The sequence below is a fragment of the Lynx rufus genome, unplaced genomic scaffold (genome assembly GCF_022079265.1).
Source record: "Lynx rufus isolate CCGP_SWC_20201006 ecotype Redwood Valley unplaced genomic scaffold, mLynRuf1.p SCAF_50, whole genome shotgun sequence".
Classification (NCBI taxonomy): Eukaryota; Metazoa; Chordata; class Mammalia; order Carnivora; family Felidae; genus Lynx; species Lynx rufus.
In genome coordinates this window covers 293,215-311,821 of record NW_025814868.1, presented here as the reverse complement: position 1 = coordinate 311,821, position 18,607 = coordinate 293,215, and the positions used below count along the sequence as shown (strand labels likewise).

The window sequence follows — 18,607 nt, the reverse complement described above, 5'->3', positions numbered from 1 at the left end:
AGGGGTTGGGGGCGGCTAGGAAAGGGTGGGCGGTGCCTTGTGGGACTTGTAGTCCCTGCGGCCGGGCCGCGGGGCACGCTGGGTCTCGTAGTCTCCGACGCCGCGGGTCAGAAGCAGTGCTTGCTGGGAAGGATGCCGCCTCGTTGCTAGGAAACCCGAGCCCGCGGGCCGGGTGAGCTGGCGTCTCCCCGCGTCCTGGCGCGTAGGGGCAACGCCAGACCCTCCTGCCCCGGCGGCGGGCCCCGAGCCTCTCGACCCCTTCGCCCTTCCGAGCGCCGGCCCTGGCCGCGCCGCAGCCTCGCCCGCGCTGCTTTGGAGCGTCTTCCCGCCGCGTGGTCGCATCCGCGTCCCTTTGGGGCGCCTCTCCACCCTCTATCCGACGTGCGAGGGGCCAGGTGCCGCCAGCCGCTCGGGGCTCTAGTCCGCAGGGTCCGCGGGCAGGCGGGTGGTTCTTTCACGGGGTCTCCGCGGTCGCAATACCGTGGATTTGCTGGTTTGTGTTGGCTCAAATTGTTAATACGATGAGGGCCCCCGCAGAAAAAAAAGGAGAAAAAAAAAAAAAAAAAGGCCCCGAAGCTCTTTGCTTTGAAGAACAGTGGCAGCTCCTTTGAAGCTTCCCGCGCAGTTACATGTGACACTAGGTGTGTGCCCAAGGGAGGATACAGAACAAGACACAGATGTCCGTGGCAACATGATTCGCAGTAGCCAGAGGGGCAAGCAGGCTGAGGTCCCAGAACTGGTGGATGGCTACCCGAAGTGTGGTCTGTCCGTACAACTATGGGAAATCACTCGGCCCTAAACGAGGAACAAGGTGAACCTGGAAAGCATTATGCTCAGTGAAAGAAGCCAGTCCCAGAAGATTACATATTATATGATCCATTTACACGAAATGTCCAGGATAGGCAAATTCATGGAGACATTAAGATTAATAGTTACCACGGGCTGGGAAAGGGAAGGGGGCTGGGGGAGGTGATTGCTAAAGGGTACTGGGTTTCTTTAAAGGGCCATGGAAATATTCTAAAATTGCGGTGATGGTTGCACACATCTGTGAATTCACTAAAATCTACTGAACTGCACACTCCAAATGGCTGAATTGTGTGATATGTGAACTACACCTCAAAACTGTGTTTAATGTATATGTATGTGTTTACCTTGTGAACCCTAAAAATGAAACCGTCAGTTACTTTGCAAGCAAAATGGGTTCATTCTGGAATAACATTGCAACCTAGGACAAACTAGCCACAAGAAAACCAGAGGCACGTCTTGGGAACAGAAGGGAGGAGAGCTCTTTTACAGAGGGAGGGAAGAGTTGGGGGAGGGAGCTGTTATAAACTAAAAGTCCATTCGAGTAAACCGAGAGTTGGAAGTATAGTGGCTTCTTATTGGCTGAGCTGTTGCCCCAGGAAGAGAAAATCTTGCTTCCTCTTGCTGGGGTTCTGAACTACTCTCCACCTGCAAGGTGTCTACCTTCCTGTTGGCTGTGTTGACAACTAGTGCTGTGCGTGAGCGCTCCCCCTGCTGGCCTCCTAACTCCATTATTTTAAAGAATTTTTTTTTTTCCTAACTCCATTATTTTAAAATATTAAAAAAAAACTTTTTTTAATGTTTATTTTTGACAGAGAGAGAGAGAGAGACAGAGACAGAGCTTGAGTGGGGGAGGGGCAGAGAGGGAGGGAGACGCAGAATCCGAAGCAGGCTCCAGGCTCTGAGCTGTCAGCACAGAGCCCGACACGGGACCCGAACCCACGAACTGCGAGATCATGACCTGAGCTGAAGTCGGTCGCTCAACCGACTGAGCCACCCAGGCGCCCCAAAAAATATTTATTTATTTTAGCGTGTGCAAGTGGGGGAGAGGCAGAGACAGGGGACGGAGGATCGGAAGCAGGCTCTGTGCTGACACGCTGATGGCAGAGAGCCTGACGTGGGGCTCAAACTCACGAACCTCGAGATCATGACCTGAGCTGAAGTCAGACGCTCAACTGACTGAGCCACCCAGGTGCCCACCCTCCTGACTCCATTCTAAACGCCATTTCCTTTTATTAATTTTCACATTTTCCCCTTTTGATCAAGATCGTTCTTTGAAAGCATCCTGATCAAGAGTCAGGTTTTCCATATTTAATGCTTTTGTCTCTCGGTGCTAGGGAGGACCTTTTCTGGTTGTCGTGTTCCGTGATGGAGGGAAAGTGCACAGCAGTTGGAAACCACTTAAGGCCACGCTGAGTAACAAGGAAGGTCAGGAGGGAGGACTCCCGGGTGCTCCCCATCTCTTGTGCGTGTTTATCAAGATCATAAGCATTGGAGACCGTGGCTTTGGTACACCATTTTTACAAAAGTTTGACAGGTGACCAAATGCAAAACTTAGACAAAACAGAAGTAACGCTACAATTCCAAATCGTGTGATGCTTCTAAACCAGGACCCTAGGTCTGAAAGTAGCCAACTGAAATATTTATTGGCACCTGTTCTGACTTAGGGGAGAAGAGTTCTCCCCGCAAAGGCAAACCTGGAGTCACATATGCCTCCTGGAGGTCCCCACTTGAAGCAGCCACAAAAGCAGAGCAGTGAACGCCATGAGAGCACACAGGATCAGGTGCGTTTGGGGGGTTACAGTGCAGGTATAAACATGATGCAATGACTGATGAACTCTTTGCAATAGCAAAACCTCAAGGATGTATTAAAACTATGTTGTTATCTTGGGGCGCCTGGGTGGCTCAGTCGGTCGAGCGTCCGACTTCGGCTCGGGTCACGATCTCACAGTCCGTGAGTTCCAGCCCCGCGTCGGGCTCTGTGCCGACAGCTCAGGGCCTGGAGCCTGCTTCGGATTCTGCGTCTCCCTCTCTCTCTCTGCCCCTCCGCCACTCTTGCTCTGTCTCTCTCTGTCTCAAAAATAAATAATAAATCATTTAGAAAAATTAAAGAAAAAACTATGTTGTTATCTCAAAAGAGCCGATTGGAAACAACCGTTACCCAGTCAGACGGACCGTGTGCTCGCTTCAGCAGCACGCGTGCCAATCAGACAGCCTGTAAGGTTGCAAATTCAGAAGCTGTGAGTCTGGGTAGGAATCCAGAGCCAGATACTCGTGCAGATGAAGGAAGGACTTGTGAATCCTGAGCCTTCTGCCCATCCAGAAAAAACAGCTGAAAAGATGAGTTTGTCACAGGTTCGTGATGAGGCTGTTCACAAAGGCCATAATCAAAATAGATTTTGTCTTTCTCAAGGTTTTGGGAAATGCAGACAAGGGCGTTGTCTTTCTGTGAAAGAGAGAAGCAGCAGCAGTGAGAAAAGGTACAGGGGCCTGTCTGGACGTCTCGGGACAGTGTCTCGTCAGATGCCCTGTGCTTCAATTCTGGGAAGTCCACTCTCAGGACACCAGCTGGTGCGCAGGGCTGGTCGGGGTTTGGTGCTGTCTTCAGATGCGTCGTGTGAGTCCAAGAGTTTATTCCCCGGAGTCTGGCAGCACGAGGGTTGGTTCAAAGTTCCTGATAAGGGCCTTTCCAGTGAGGTTGAAGAGAGCCTTTCTGGATGTGTCATCTTCCCACAAATGAAGTCTCCAGATTGCAAGCTATGATGCTTCAGGTCGTTGTCTCCAGGAGCCCACTGTGAAAAAGATTGCTCTACCAAAGCATGGTTACTTGCTTTTTAATGTTTGTTTATTTTTGAGAGAGAGAGAGAGAGAGAGAGAGAGGGGGAGCTAGTGGGGGAGGGGCACAGAGGGAGACAGAGAATCTGAAGCAGGCTCCCCGCCATCAGCACAAAGCCTGATGTGGGGCTGGAACCCACAAACCATGAGACCATGACCTGAGCTGAAGTTGGATGGATGCTCAATGGACTGAGCCACCCAGGCGCCCCAGATCACGGTTACTTTTAATGGAGGCAATTAGGCCTTTACGGTACTGACGTGTATCTCCTTTCAGCAACTGTGGGTCAGGGAGGCAGGGCCAAGTGCACTGGGCATCTTGTGACTGCCTCAAAGGGTGAGAGTCTATGAGTTTCCAAGGGAGTGGATCTGAGGTTTAGACGGACCAACGGCAGTTCTTCTGACCAAGGTATTTGGACGGTCTCTACAAGCTGTCCAATTAAGTCTTAAAAGTTATTTGTGCATCTGACAAACTCTGAGGACTGGGGATGAAATGCACGGTGACAGTGCTATAAAACCGGCTGGACAGCACAGACTTCCAAAGCCACCGGCCAGCAAAATGGATTGCCTGGTCCTATGCAGTTCCAGAGGGGTTCCCAGGTAGGGATAATCTTTTCTAACAGAATTTTAGCCACAGAAGAAGCAGTGGCCTGTCCGTAAGAGAAAACTTTGGCCCAGCGAGAAAACATACAAACCGTGACAAAAACATATTTACGTCCACGAGATGGGCCAGCTGTGTGAAATCCATTTGTGTGAATGGGATTCTGTGGATGGCACTTCGGACAGTTAGGACAGGAAGGTGGGCACTTGTCGTTGCCTCATTAATATTTCCCCACCCGTGTTGGGTCACGAGTGCTGTCACTTCGTCGGTAGGTTAAATGCTCGTCCAGGGGTAAGTAGTGGGAGTTTTAGACTTTCTGATGGGGCCAGATTATTATTTGGTCCAAACCAGAGCTCTCTTCCTTTCCAGCCAACGGTTCTTAGATTTCCCCCTCTGGGACCAATTGCTGGGCATCCACATTATCATATGAAAAAGCACCCTTCGGGCCAGATTGGCCTTGGGAGCAGCGAGCTGTGGCAAATGGTGTCCGTAGGGTGTGAGGCTGCTGAGGGATAAGGGTGCTGTTTATTGCTTGGAGGTCCCGGACAAAACTCCCACCTCAGTCACTGAGTTTTCTCAAAGTAGGTGTTCCGGGGACGAGTACGGGAGGCAGTGAAGCCCCAAGCCTGGTAGTCCTCCGTAACGGGCTTGATGCCTTGAAGGGCGTGCTTATTTACAGGGTATTCATTCGTTCTTGTTGGGAGGTGCACCGATACTGCACTCTGCCTGTATCAGCTGAAGATTTTGCCCATAGAGAGGGTGGTAGAGGACCCACCAGGGGCCAACAGCCAGTGTCCTCAGACTCAGCGATAGTGCCATCGAAGACACAGCATAAAAAAGATACTGAAGAACCATTTAATTTTCCCTGGTTGCCTATTTTGATTACTATTGTCAAATTCTAGAATTCTCTCCTCCTTTTGGGAGAAGCAAATTCTGACATGATGCTTTTCTAAGAAATCTCAGCCCAATTGGGGCGCCTGGGTGGCGCAGTCGGTCAAGCGTCCGACTTCAGCCAGGTCACGATCTCGCGGTCCGGGAGTTCGAGCCCCGCGTCGGGCTCTGGGCTGATGGCTCAGAGCCTGGAGCCTGTTTCCGATTCTGTGTCTCCCTCTCTCTCTGCCCCTCCCCCGTTCATGCTCTGTCTCTCTCTGTCCCAAAAATAAATAAACGTTGAAAAAAAAATTAAAAAAAAAAAAAAGAAATCTCAGCCCAATAAAGGAGGACTAGAGGCAGAGGAACTGAGGAGAAAAGGGCGCATACCCCTCAAAGGGCCAGACAGGAGGAGTAGGCTCAGAGACAGGAACCTGTTGGGGTTTATGAGAGAACCCCACCATTGGAACCGTGTTAATACGTTGCAGCAGGGGCTGCATCATAGCTGTGGGCTGGGCACCAGGCGCACAGTTCCAGGGCCAATAAGGACACAGAGAGGTTCTCTCCCAATCTGGAGAGAAAGGACCAGAGCCCCATCAGGAGGAATTAGGAGGACACTGGGACAGCCTCACGGGAGCACTCCGTCTTCCCCAGTGCCTTGGCTCTTTGTAGTAACAGCAGAAACAGGAGGCAGGGGTTGGGTTTGTTGAGGGGCCTTCATTTGCTGGAGCTGAAAATTGAGGATTGTAGTGGTCTTTCCTTTAGGTGACTCCTCGAGGATGCCAGCGAGCTGGTTTGCCAAATTAACTCAATCCGGAGTGGACATGGTTTCCCATTATATCTTGGTCCTTTTAACTAAAAGAGAACAACCCCAGTTCAGCCTGTCAATGGACATGGAGTTAAGAGCTACCAAGGTGGATTCAGCATCTACAGCAATCCAGAATGGCCTTCGAAGGTAATTTGGAGTAGATGGTGATAGTCATGAACAGGTTCGTCAGGCTTTTGTGTGCAAGCCTGGATCTTGTTCTGATCGACAGGCTTAGGAAAAGCTGTAAGCATTCAGTGGAGATTTCCAGTGAATGTTCTAGCATCTTGCCAAAATTTAGGCATCTGTTTCTTTAAATCCCTTCCAGGATGTTCCTATTAGGATGTTTTCATCCAGTGTTTGGCCCGACCCTCACCAACAAGCATGTGGACCCATTGATATAAATCTGAGCACTCAGATTAGTAAATTTGAATAACTATGTTAAATTCTTCAGCAAATTTATGGGGTCTCAGTCACTTTAGGAATTTCTTTCACTATGGCTCAAAACTCAGCCTTAATCCAGGCAACGTAAGCAATGTGGCGTTCTTCGGGACCCCCAGCAGAGTTTACTGTAGAGGGGTAGGTATTAATAGGCTTGGGAGAGGAGGGGTGAGGAGAAGTTTGGAGGGAAAAGGAAGCTCAGCAAAAGGGTTAGAATGAGAGATGGGTAGAGGGGGGTTGGGGACAGTGAGGAGAGAAGAGAGGGAACCGGTGCCAGAGGCGGGGCCTGAGCGCAAGGCCGCCCCACCTGTCAGGAGACAAAGAAGATGGGGAGGGGACAAGGCCTCAGAAGCCATGTGGCCATCTTTCAATTGTTTGCCTGCCTCGGTTAGTTTACAAGTAGTAATTTGCAAAAAGGCAGACTTTGAATCCAAAAACTGTTCGGAAGCCTCAAGGTATCAATGAAAATAAGCATCCAATTCAGTTTTGACAATTTTAGAGCCCATGGCTGTCCGATTGAGTTGTGAGGAAGGGAAATTTGGGGAGCTCGAAAGTTCACCATAAAGGCCATTGAAGTTGTAAATTGTTTTTTGTTAAGTTAGTCCGTATAAGAATGCACGTGAGGAGGGAGCACAGTTTTTAATCATGGAACCGGCAGGGCTCCCAGAAGAGTGGGGGCAGGGGCACCCTCAAAGCATTTTGATCACTGGGATCCCATTTCCCAGAGGCTTTTATCCAGAGTGAAGAGGAAAATTCCTGAACAGCACAGCCGCAGTAGGAATGGCTGGGCTCTAGAAAGGAGTCAGACAAAGGCCAAACGAGTACTCTCTGAAAGGATAAAGCCTTAAAGCAGGTCCCGAATAAAGCCTGGAGAGCTCAAAACAGAGAGTGAAGCACAAATCCAGGCAAAAACTCACATTCAAACCCCAGGGTTGGCTAGGAAGCAGTGAGCCCAGCTGGCGCTGAGGGTGCTGGCACCTGTTTGCTCACCAGCCTCAGTCGCTGGGTGGGGTTGGGGGGGGGGGGCGGTGTGTGTGTGCATCCTGCCTGCATCCCACTTCTGACACCTACTAATGTTTTCCTTAAAAATAGATCTGCCAGTTATTTTACCAGCGAAATGGGTTTGTTTATTCAGGAATAGAAGATTGCTATTTGGGACAAGCAAGCTGTGACCAAACCATAGAGAGTTCCCTAGAACAGAAGAGAGAAATGCTCTTTTATAGAGCAAGTGGGGGAGTTGGGAGGACCTCTTATAAACTAGAAGTCCATTGGACTAAGAGCTGGAAGTGTAGTGACTTCTCATTGGCTGGGCCGTGATGGTCCCCCGTTGGCTGGGTTGTTGAGGGAGAGGGAGGGGAGAAAACCCTCCTTCCTTCCCTGGGGCTGTGAAGCCCATTGGGAATGCAAAGGGCTGCGGGAGTGAGGGATGCACACGAGAGCTCCTCCTGTTGGTCTCCACTGAGTGTGAGTCAGGTTTCCTTTATTCTGTTTCACTGTATAGATATCTATATAGAGATGTACTCACCTGGCGCCCTTTCCCAGGCCCACCCACCAAGCATGGGGCCTGATTGTGATGTGACTCCAAGTCGCAGTCCCTGACCACTATGCTGAGCCTCCCAATAGGCCAGGCACCAGTAGATGTGCAAAGAAATGCTGGCCCCAGGAGGTGTGCTCTCTGGCTTGTGAAACCGAATAAAGGAACCCTTGTTTAGAACGGAGTTGGGAGACCAGCAGGAGGTGTGCTCACTAGTTGTCAACTGTAGAGCCAACAGGAAGAGACACACCTCGCAGGTGGATGCCACTTTACAACCCCAGGAGGAGGAAGCGAGCTTTCCTCTTAGGCAATAGCCTAGCCAGCGAGAGGCCACTACACTCCCAGCTCCCACTTTACTCCAGGGGACTTCTGGTTCACAACAGGCCCCTAACCACCCCCTTCCTCTGTTCTGGGAACTTGCCTGTGGTTTTGCTGTAACTTTCGTGTCCCAGATTTTAATTCTCTGCTATTCCCAGATAAACTCATTTTGCTGGTAATTATGGTTGACGGTGTTATTTTTAAGGTTAACGGGCCTTCCAGGATGCCCTCTGTCCAGCCCTGGGCCAACTCCACACCCCAGGCCCTGACCCCACCCACACGGGCCTGGGCTGCCAACTTCTCTGTGGCCACCGTCCAGTGCACGTGCGAGTGTGAGGCTAGGGCTGCACCTTGGTCTCCGTCCCAAAGGCCACAAGGAGTCACACAAGGTCACTTTCACCCGAACTAGGACCGTGGTCCCCACTGCACTGGCCTGCACAGACTGACACGCCGAGACTTGCTTTATCCAGGGAAGCGATGCTGGACCCGGGTGCCTAGAGCAGGTCAGCCCCCACCCCCCCTTCTTTCCAGCAAGCACCCCACGGGCTGGTTCCTCACTCTGCCCTGAGGGCCCCTCAGAGCCATCCTCAAGGCCCCTTTTCTCCACCCCAGCTCTGTTCCGCCCAAATTCCCAGTGCTGCCCTCTGCTGTAGGGATAACTTCTTGGATATGGGTATTTCTCCCAAACTGTGCTGGGAGCCACCCCCCTCCTACGTGAAGGGGGCCACTGCCTCTCCAAGGCCCAGACACTGGACAGGATAGGGCTGGGCGGGGGTGGAGCTGGATAGGGTCTGTCAGGTTTGGGGGCCGGAGTGGAACACTGGGCAGGGGCTGAGCCAGACCCCCGGGGGGTGCCCTCTGCCCTGAGTGCAGACCACATGTTAGTTAACAGTCGCCACCAGGCTCTGGCCACATGCCAGTGAGAATTCCCAAAGCTTTACAGACGCTAACTATTGTGGGGCACCTGGGGGGGCTCAGTCGGTTGAGCATCTGACCTCTGCTCAGGTCATGATCTCATGGCTTGTGGGTTCAAGCCCCACATCGGGCTCTGTGCTGACAGCTTGGAGCCTGGAGCCTCCATCGGATTCTGTGTCTCCGTCTCTCTCTGCCCTCCCCCCGTTCATGCGTGCTCTCTCTGCGTCTCAAAAATAAATAAGAACAGGGGCGCCTGGGTGGCGCAGTCGGTTAAGCGTCCGACTTCAGCCAGGTCACGATCTCGCGGTCCGTGAGTTCGAGCCCCGCGTCAGGCTCTGGGCTGATGGCTCAGAGCCTGGAGCCTGTTTCCGATTCTGTGTCTCCCTCTCTCTCTGCCCCTCCCCCGTTCATGCTCTGTCTCTCTCTGTCCCAAAAATAAATAAACGTTGAAAAAAAAAATTAAAAAAAAAAAAATAAATAAATAAGAACATTAAAAACAAAAAACAAATGCTAACTACTGTGACCTCCACACCCTCTCGGGTTCTATTTTTCGTCCCTGGCTGAGAGACGGAGATGCTGAGGCACAGAACGTTGGTGAGCCCCCTACTCTCAGCTCTTCTGTCCCCACCGGAACCTAGAGCTTCTCCCGCCCCCCCTGCTCTGCAAGGAGCGGTCCACCTGCGGCCTCGCCCCTGGGCCTGAGCTCACCTCCACCGTGTCCCCGCCTGGACCACTACCCTTCACTCTGGGTACAGCCTGGCTCAACCCTCCCTTCAGATACGCGTGGCCTGGCAGGGCCTGGTGGCAGGTCAGAGCACTTAGCAGAGCAGCTCTGACGACACGGTCCAACACCCCGTGCCTGGGGCTCGCAGGGGGCCCGAGTCAGCAGGACTCACCCCGCCTGGGGAAGGGCCCAGCGGCCCTGGGCTTCCTCAGCCACACGGGTGATTGCCTGAAGGCCCGGGCAGCAGGGGCTGTGAAGGCGGCCGATTCTGGCCTCTCGCGGGCATAGCTGGTCCTGTGAGCACAGCACATGGAGCCTCAGATCCCAAGGCTCCCGAGGCCCGAAGGCCCCACGTTCGTGGTGGTAAATACTGAAAGTATTCACGGAAATGCTCTCGTAAAACACCCTTACAGGGAAGGGAGAGAAATCTGCGGGTGTCGCCACGACGCCTGTAAGTCTGTAAAGGTGAACACACTGTGGAGAACTCCCCCACATTCTGTTTTCTGAGGGCTGACGGAGAGGTTGGGGCTACGGGACTGTCAGCCCAGGCAAGAACGACTCTCTGCTCCTTAAAACCAGGAGCTGCTGGGAATTTAAGGCCCAGAGGCCTTGGCTAGGGGAGCATCAGGGAGACAGAGCTGCCCCCGGGGCGAGGACATCAGGGCCTGGGGTCCCCACCCTGAAGGCCTGGTCTGACAGGCAAGGACCTGTGTCTGGCCGATCCCAGGAGCAGAGGCCCAGCCTGGGAGAGGAATCTTCCCTGCAGGGGCCTGAGGACGGGGGTGGGGTGGGGGGAGGTGGGGGTGTCTGCTGCCCCAGACGGGCGCTGTGAGCCAGAGAGGCCAGACGGAGGCCAGGGGCATCTGGGACCAGCCCAGAGAGGGCTTGGGAGACCCTGACTCCAGCTGACCTGGCTCTGAGCCTCTGGGAACTGTCCTCACTGAGACATCAGAGTATCTTTGGGCCACAAGACCGGCCACTGGGGCCGGGAGGGCAGATTCCCAAGGTGAGGACATGCCCGTTCCTGCTTGCGGGATTTTACCTGGGGCACTCCCGGTGGCTTTGTCATCCTGACCCCCTCCACAGCGTGGCCACCAGCCCCCAGGTAAAAGGAGTCGAGGCATGGGGCACCTGGGTGGCTCAGTCGGTTGAGCGTCCGACTTCGGATTAGGTCATGATCTCACGGTCGGTGAGTTCGAGCCCCGCGTCGGGCTCTGTGCCGACACCTCGGAGCCTGGAGCCTGCTTCGGATTCTGTGTCTCCCTCTCTCTGCCCCTCCCCCGCTCATGCTCTGCCTCTCTCTGTTTCAAAAATAAATAAAAACATTAAAAAAAAAAAAAAACCAGGGAGTCGAGGCAGCCTGGAGACAGTGGGAACGGGAGGCCCGCCTCCTGCTGTACTTTGGCCTCACGGAGGACGACGGCTGGGCAGGGCGCTCTGGAGCTTGGAGGAGGAAGGAAAAGGGAGCAGGGTCCAGGGTCCGTGGCCCACGGAGGCCTCGTGCTCTCCCCAAGACAGGGCAGCATGGAGCCCGACACGGGTTCCATCCTGCGACCCTGGGATCATGACCTGAGCTGAAATCAAGAGTCAGACGCTCAGTGAACTGAGCCCCCCAGGCGCCCCGTAATGATTCAGTTTGTAAAAATGATGTGTGTTATGGAAAACTTGAGGAAAGCAAGCTGAGGGAAGAAAAGCGTATCCCTCCATTCACAGTTATATATATTCAACCTACTCTTCAGTTATTTTAAGGCATTTTCACTCAGTTGAGACCAAAAAATGCATATGTGTTTTTAATCTGTGTTTTTTCGCTTAACTGTGTAACATAAGCATTTTCCCACATGCTCGTAGCACTTTGAAAGAATACTTTGTAACGGCTCAGCGGTTCTTTCTCAGACGTCTCCCTGCAGTTGGACACGGAGGTGGTTTATAATTTTTGCCTCAAAGGACAGATTCATATACATTGTCATTATTTTGGGGTTTTTTTTCCTTAGGATAGTTTATAAAAAGTTGAGTGAATAAAGCATAAGCAGTTTTAAGGCTTCTGATTCTTTTTGCTGAATTGCTTTCCCAAAGGGCTGTGCCAGATGGGACCGGGCGATGAGATCGGCCTTTGTCTTACATCCTTCACCGAGAGTAGGACACCTGTCCCTGTCGGGCCAGGCATTCCTCCCCCACCTGGGCTGGAGACGCCTGCGATGACGCCTGTGTCAGGGGAAATCCATTGGGTTGTTTTACCATGATGCGAACGTAAATGCAGACAGACCCCCCTGCGCCGGTGGAGTTGGAGACCAGGAGGAGACCGAGCCCAGGAGCTGGCTGGCAGCGTGGACCATGAGTTCGCATTACTCGTGCTCAAAAGCCCTTGCCTCTGTTCCCTGAACTCTAATGGGCCATTTGAAGGCTGTTGGCCTGTGCACACTGCTGTGTGACCCCTAGCGTCCTTCTACCTTCTCAGGAAAAGTGATCGTAGTTCCCAGGCTACCTTGCAGGAAGTTGTGGGCAAGTGACCAACTATGTGACAGGTGGAGCGCCCCTCCTTCACTTCCCTCTCCCTGCTGGCTTGAATGTGGCTGTGATGCCTAGTGGTTTAGCAGCCACTTTGAGCCATGTGGTGAGACCAGGAATTTACAGTGGCAGAACAACAGTTAATACCAGTCCTGGACTAACCCTGCCATGGGGACTCCGCGGCCTCAGTCTTAGTGCACGTGTCTGGGTTTGCTCCAGCACACCCGCACAGACTCTGTGCCGCTAGGTCCCTCTCTCGGTCCCTCTTTGTCACAGTTTGGTCCTGGCCCCTGCTGCTGTCACAGCCTGCCATGGGGTTCCCGAAGCAGAAACGTGGGTGAGATGGAGCCACATCGTCCCAGAACAAATGTGCGTCAACGCTGGGCCTGGACCACAGGGTCACATGGGCTGCATGATGTGCCCTGACGCTGTGGGCGCTGCCTGTCCCCCGTGACCTCAGGTGCCCACTAACGCTGTTCCGTGTTTCCACGTGCCTCGCCCTGCCGCAGGTCCGCTCCGTCCTCAGCTTCCGAGCCGGGTGCCCCACGTCCCTGTTGGGGGCACTCTGCTCTCTGGTGGCCCAGAGCCTTCCCCAACTGCTGCCCTAGGACCATAGGATCCATGCGGCCCAGGGCCAGCGTGTGCCCTCAGGGTCCCAAAGGTCCTCCCCTCTCCCAGTTGGGGTCCACAAAGCAGGGGCTCAGGGCAACAGTTTCTTCTTCATCTTCAATCCTTCCTGCCCATTTTTCCTCTAAGGGAACAAACACTGGACTTGGGGAGTGGGAGTCAAGGGCTGGATGCTCTGGGGGCGGGGGGCTGGGGGAAGTGTGTCCTGGGATCTGGAAGAGTGAAGCCTGGGATAGTGGGGAGTGCTCATGCGCTCCACTCATGCTGTACCCCAGGAGGGAGGTGCCAATCTAACTCATCTTATAGGGGAACCCCCCTGCAGGTGAGGGCAATGCCCTCAGGTCGGGGGAGGGGTCCCCACCTGACCAGGTCCTCAGGAAGGTGTCAACACCCCCCCCCCACACACACACACACACACACACAGGGAGGGGTGTGCCTTCCAGCACAGGAGTGGCAGCAGAAGGATCAGCCAGGAGAAGGAGGAAGAAGGAGGGAGGGGTGAGTCCCACGCGGAAGTCAGGTAGGACGCGCCCAGCTGCCTTGCCGCCACACTTCGGTCCAGCTCTGCGGGCACCGCGATCGATCGCCAGCCCCTCGCCAGGCTCTGGGACCAGCATGCAGGTGAGTCGGGCTGGGCGGGGTCCGTGCTTGTGGCCAGGCCACGCCCACCCCGTGGGCCCCTCCAGCCAGCCCTGCCAGCCTCGCCTGGAAGGTGCCCGTGGAGGTTCCCCGGAGCCCTCAAGGCTGAGGTGAGGGTGGCCAGAGCTCAGACGGAGCCCCTGGGTTGGCTGGGGGTTGGAGCAGGACAGAGGGCAGACTTCCTCCTGCCCAGCCAGGGATTCTGGGGACCCCAGGGCCAGGCCTTTAGTGCATATGTAGGGCCTACGAGAGGAGAGCTTGTCCGTCTCTAGACTTTGCAGCTCTGCCCTGCAGAGGGAGAGGGGGCTCTGGCCTCCAGGGTGGGCTGGCCTGGGGTCGGCGAGGCCCGGGGTGGCCGACCGGGCCCTCTGCTCCCTGGGAGTCCTGCCCCAGGCGGGTTGGTGGCCGGCTGGGGGATGTTGGACTCTGATTCTGGGAGGCAGAGTAGGAGACTGTGGGCGTCCCAGGGAGGTGGGCAGGAAAACATCCTGGAAGACATCGTTTCTCCCCTCTGCCGGGGAAGGTCATCCGGGCCTGGGCCAACGACTGGGTAGCTCTGGGAGGAGACCCGTGCCGAGGATGAGAGCGAAACCAGCCTCCCACTCAGCCTCCCTGGGGCTCTGCCAGGTGTGGGCCAAGCAGGCGGCCTCCCGCCCCACCTTTGCCCAGGGCCTCCTCGGCCCTTCCAGAATCAACTCTGGCACCCGGCTGCTCAGGCTAGCACACGGGCACACCTTAGCCTGACCCCAGCTTCCTCCGCCAGCCCTTTCCCCTCATGCCAGTCCCAAGCTGGGGTGAGGGAGACACTCGGGGCTGCCTAGGGGCGGGTGGGGAGGTGGCACGGGGTTTGGCTTAGGCTCGAGAATCAGTGCCTTGAAAGGGACGTACGCAGATGCAGACGGCAGGGAGGACTTGGCGGCCCCAGCCACGAGCGGGATCTGAACACACCCTTCCACTCCAGTCCCGTCCGTGGCTCCCCATGGCCCCAGCGGCCTGAGCGGCTTCCATAATCCCTCTTCTGCCAACCCCCAGCCTCACTTCCTGGCAGCTCCCTTCTTGCTCTTTATGCTTCTGCCAAGCTCAAGTGCTGAGTTCTGAGTCCCTGGGAGTACTAACTACCAAGTCCTTGTTGATGCTGAGCACTGAGTCTCTGGGAGGTCCTGAGTACCAAGTCCTTGGAGGTGCTGAGTACTGAGTCCCTGGGAGGTCCTGAGTACCAAGTCCTTGGAGGTGCTGAGTACCGAGTCCCTGGGAGGTGCTGAGTACTGAGTCCCTGGGAGGTGCTGAGTACCGAGTCCCTGGGAGGTCCTGAGTACCAAGTCCTTGGAGGTGCTGAGTACTGAGTCCCTGGGAGGTCCTGAGTACCAAGTCCTTGGAGGTGCTGAGTACTGAGTCCCTGGGAGGTCCTGAGTACCAAGTCCTTGGAGGTGCTGAGTACCGAGTCCCCGGGAGGTCCTGAGTACCGAGTCCTTGGAGGTGCTGAGTACCGAGTCCCCGGGAGGTCCTGAGTACCTTGGAGGTGCTGAGTACCGAGTCCCCGGGAGGTCCTGAGTACCGAGTCCTTGGAGGTGCTGAGTACCGAGTCCCCGGGAGGTCCTGAGTACCGAGTCCTTGGAGGTGCTGAGTACCGAGTCCCCGGGAGGTCCTGAGTACCGAGTCCTTGGAGGTGCTGAGTACCGAGTCCCCGGGAGGTCCTGAGTACCGAGTCCTTGGAGGTGCTGAGTACCGAGTCCCCGGGAGGTCCTGAGTACCGAGTCCTTGGAGGTGCTGAGTACCGAGTCCCCGGGAGGTCCTGAGTACCGAGTCCTTGGAGGTGCTGAGTACCGAGTCCCCGGGAGGTCCTGAGTACCGAGTCCTTGGAGGTGCTGAGTACCGAGTCCCCGGGAGGTCCTGAGTACCTTGGAGGTGCTGAGTACCGAGTCCCCGGGAGGTCCTGAGTACCGAGTCCTTGGAGGTGCTGAGTACCGAGTCCCCGGGAGGTCCTGAGTACCGAGTCCTTGGAGGTGCTGAGTACCGAGTCCCCGGGAGGTCCTGAGTACCGAGTCCTTGGAGGTGCTGAGTACCGAGTCCCCGGGAGGTCCTGAGTACCGAGTCCTTGGAGGTGCTGAGTACCGAGTCCCCGGGAGGTCCTGAGTACCGAGTCCTTGGAGGTGCTGAGTACCGAGTCCCCGGGAGGTCCTGAGTACCGAGTCCCTGGGAGGTGCTGAGTACCGAGTCCCCGGGAGGTCCTGAGTACCGAGTCCCTGGGAGGTGCTGAGTACCGAGTCCCCGGGAGGTCCTGAGTACCGAGTCCCCGGGAGGTGCTGAGTACCGAGTCCTTGGAGGTGCTGAGTACCGAGTCCCCGGGAGGTCCTGAGTACCGAGTCCTTGGAGGTGCTGAGTACTGAGTCCCTGGGAGGTCCTGAGTACCAAGTCCTTGGAGGTGCTGAGTACCGAGTCCCCGGGAGGTCCTGAGTACCGAGTCCTTGGAGGTGCTGAGTACCGAGTCCCCGGGAGGTCCTGAGTACCGAGTCCTTGGAGGTGCTGAGTACCGAGTCCCCGGGAGGTCCTGAGTACCTTGGAGGTGCTGAGTACCGAGTCCCCGGGAGGTCCTGAGTACCGAGTCCTTGGAGGTGCTGAGTACCGAGTCCCCGGGAGGTCCTGAGTACCGAGTCCTTGGAGGTGCTGAGTACCGAGTCCCCGGGAGGTCCTGAATACCGAGTCCTTGGAGGTGCTGAGTACCGAGTCCCCGGGAGGTCCTGAGTACCGAGTCCTTGGAGGTGCTGAGTACCGAGTCCCCGGGAGGTCCTGAGTACCGAGTCCTTGGAGGTGCTGAGTACCGAGTCCCCGGGAGGTCCTGAGTACCGAGTCCTTGGAGGTGCTGAGTACCGAGTCCCCGGGAGGTCCTGAGTACCGAGTCCTTGGAGGTGCTGAGTACCGAGTCCCCGGGAGGTCCTGAGTACCGAGTCCTTGGAGGTGCTGAGTACCGAGTCCCCGGGAGGTCCTGAGTACCGAGTCCTTGGAGGTGCTGAGTACCGAGTCCCCGGGAGGTCCTGAGTACCGAGTCCCTGGGAGGTCCTGAGTACCGAGTCCCCGGGAGGTCCTGAGTACCGAGTCCTTGGAGGTGCTGAGTACCGAGTCCCCGGGAGGTCCTGAGTACCGAGTCCTTGGAGGTGCTGAGTACCGAGTCCCCGGGAGGTCCTGAGTACCGAGTCCCCGGGAGGTCCTGAGTACCGAGTCCCTGGGAGGTGCTGAGTACCGAGTCCCCGGGAGGTCCTGAGTACCGAGTCCTTGGAGGTGCTGAGTACCGAGTCCCCGGGAGGTGCTGAGTACCGAGTCCCCGGGAGGTCCTGAGTACCGAGTCCTTGGAGGTGCTGAGTACCGAGTCCCTGGGAGGTGCTGAGTACTGAGTCCCTGGGAGGTGCTGAGTACTGAGTCCCTGGGAGGTCCTGAGTACCAAGTCCTTGGAGGTGCTGAGTACCGAGTCCCTGGGAGGTGCTGAGTACCGAGTCCCTGGGAGGTGCTGAGTACTGAGTCCCTGGGAGGTCCTGAGTACCAAGTCCTTGGAGGTGCTGAGTACCGAGTCCCTGGGAGGTGCTGAGTACCGAGTCCTTGGAGGTGCTGAGTACCGAGTCCCCGGGAGGTCCTGAGTACCAAGTCCTTGGAGGTGCTGAGTACTGAGTCCCTGGGAGGTCCTGAGTACCAAGCCCTTGGAGGTGCTGAGTACCGAGTCCCCGGGAGGTCCTGAGTACCAAGTCCTTGGAGGTGCTGAGTACCGAGTCCCCGGGAGGTCCTGAGTACCGAGTCCCTGGGAGGTGCTGAGTACCGAGTCCCCGGGAGGTCCTGAGTACCGAGTCCTTGGAGGTGCTGAGTACCGAGTCCCCGGGAGGTCCTGAGTACCGAGTCCTTGGAGGTCCTGAGTACCGAGTCCTTGGAGGTGCTGAGTACCGAGTCCCCGGGAGGTCCTGAGTACCGAGTCCCCGGACACTGATTGCATGCCGCCCCCCAGGGCCTGTCCCTACATGTTTCCCTCTCCCGGGAACGCTGCCCCTCCTTTTTTGCCTCCTGCCGGCCTGTTGCCCTACAAGGCCAAGCTCGGGCCGCCTCTCCAGGCCCCCGCGTCTACTTACACCGCACATCACCCTCAAGCCTGCTCTGTCGCAGGCTGCGTCATAACGGGTCTGGGGATGGGTGGATGGACACGTGCGACGAGGAACTGGCAGGAGACAGACGGACGGCTGAGGAGGTGGAGGGGGGCCGGGGGGTGCAGACGACTGGCTTCGGAAGTTGAAGAGAGAAGCAGGTGTGGGGAGACTCGCTCAGGAAGGGTGGACCCAGGGCGTCCGGGCTGGGTAAGCGAGGGTGGGCTTCTCGTGCTTGTACACTTTAGTGGGGGCAGGAGGGTCCCCTGCTGGCTGGCGAACGTCGAGGATGCCCATGGGGCCCAGGCAGGGGTGTGCTGTGACCCCAGGGTGAGATGTGCCACGGAGAGGGAGGGGCGGTCCACACGTATTCCTTGTGCAGCTGGGGTGTCACCCGTGCGTGCTCCATGTGGCCCGCCTAATCAGGAGCTGGGTGGCAGTCCCACCTGCACAGCAGTGTCCTCGGTCTCACTGGTGACCTAGAGGCCAAACTGGGAAGGACTGCCCCAGCTCTAACTGTTCGTGTCCTGCGCTGTCGGGGCGGGAACGTCTCCCAGGAGTTGTGGTGTCTCCGGAAGTTTCCTCGTTTGGAGCCACTCCGGCCCGTGTTACGCCGTGGGCCCTGGCCCAGTAGGTGCGCGGCTCGCCGGGGGTGGAAGCTGGAAGGACTGAAGGGAGAACGATATGGGTCTCCGAGCCTGCACCCCTCATCTGTGCAGGGACTTGCCTGGGGTCTGCACACGGCCGAGGCCAAGTGTGTGGGGACAGCCCCTGTCTCTGCCCTGGGGGCCCGGGGGCCTGAAGGGCACACACAGCTTCCTGGAGGTGGAGCTTGCTGGAGGTGGGGGCGACTTCACATAAGCCCAGTCCC

General features: G+C 56.3%; 1 protein-coding gene across 1 annotated transcript in view; it reads left to right on the top strand.

Annotated features, from left to right (window-relative positions):
• The first annotated feature begins 691 nt into the window (after window positions 1-691).
• Window positions 692-18,607, top strand: part of ANO9 (anoctamin 9) — a 30,077-nt gene continuing 12,161 nt past the window's right edge. Inside the window, exons 1-2 of the mRNA XM_047100574.1 lie at window positions 692-761; window positions 14,139-14,242. Coding sequence (XP_046956530.1) covers window positions 692-761; window positions 14,139-14,242 — 174 coding nt within the window. The remainder of the gene's footprint in view (window positions 762-14,138; window positions 14,243-18,607) is intronic.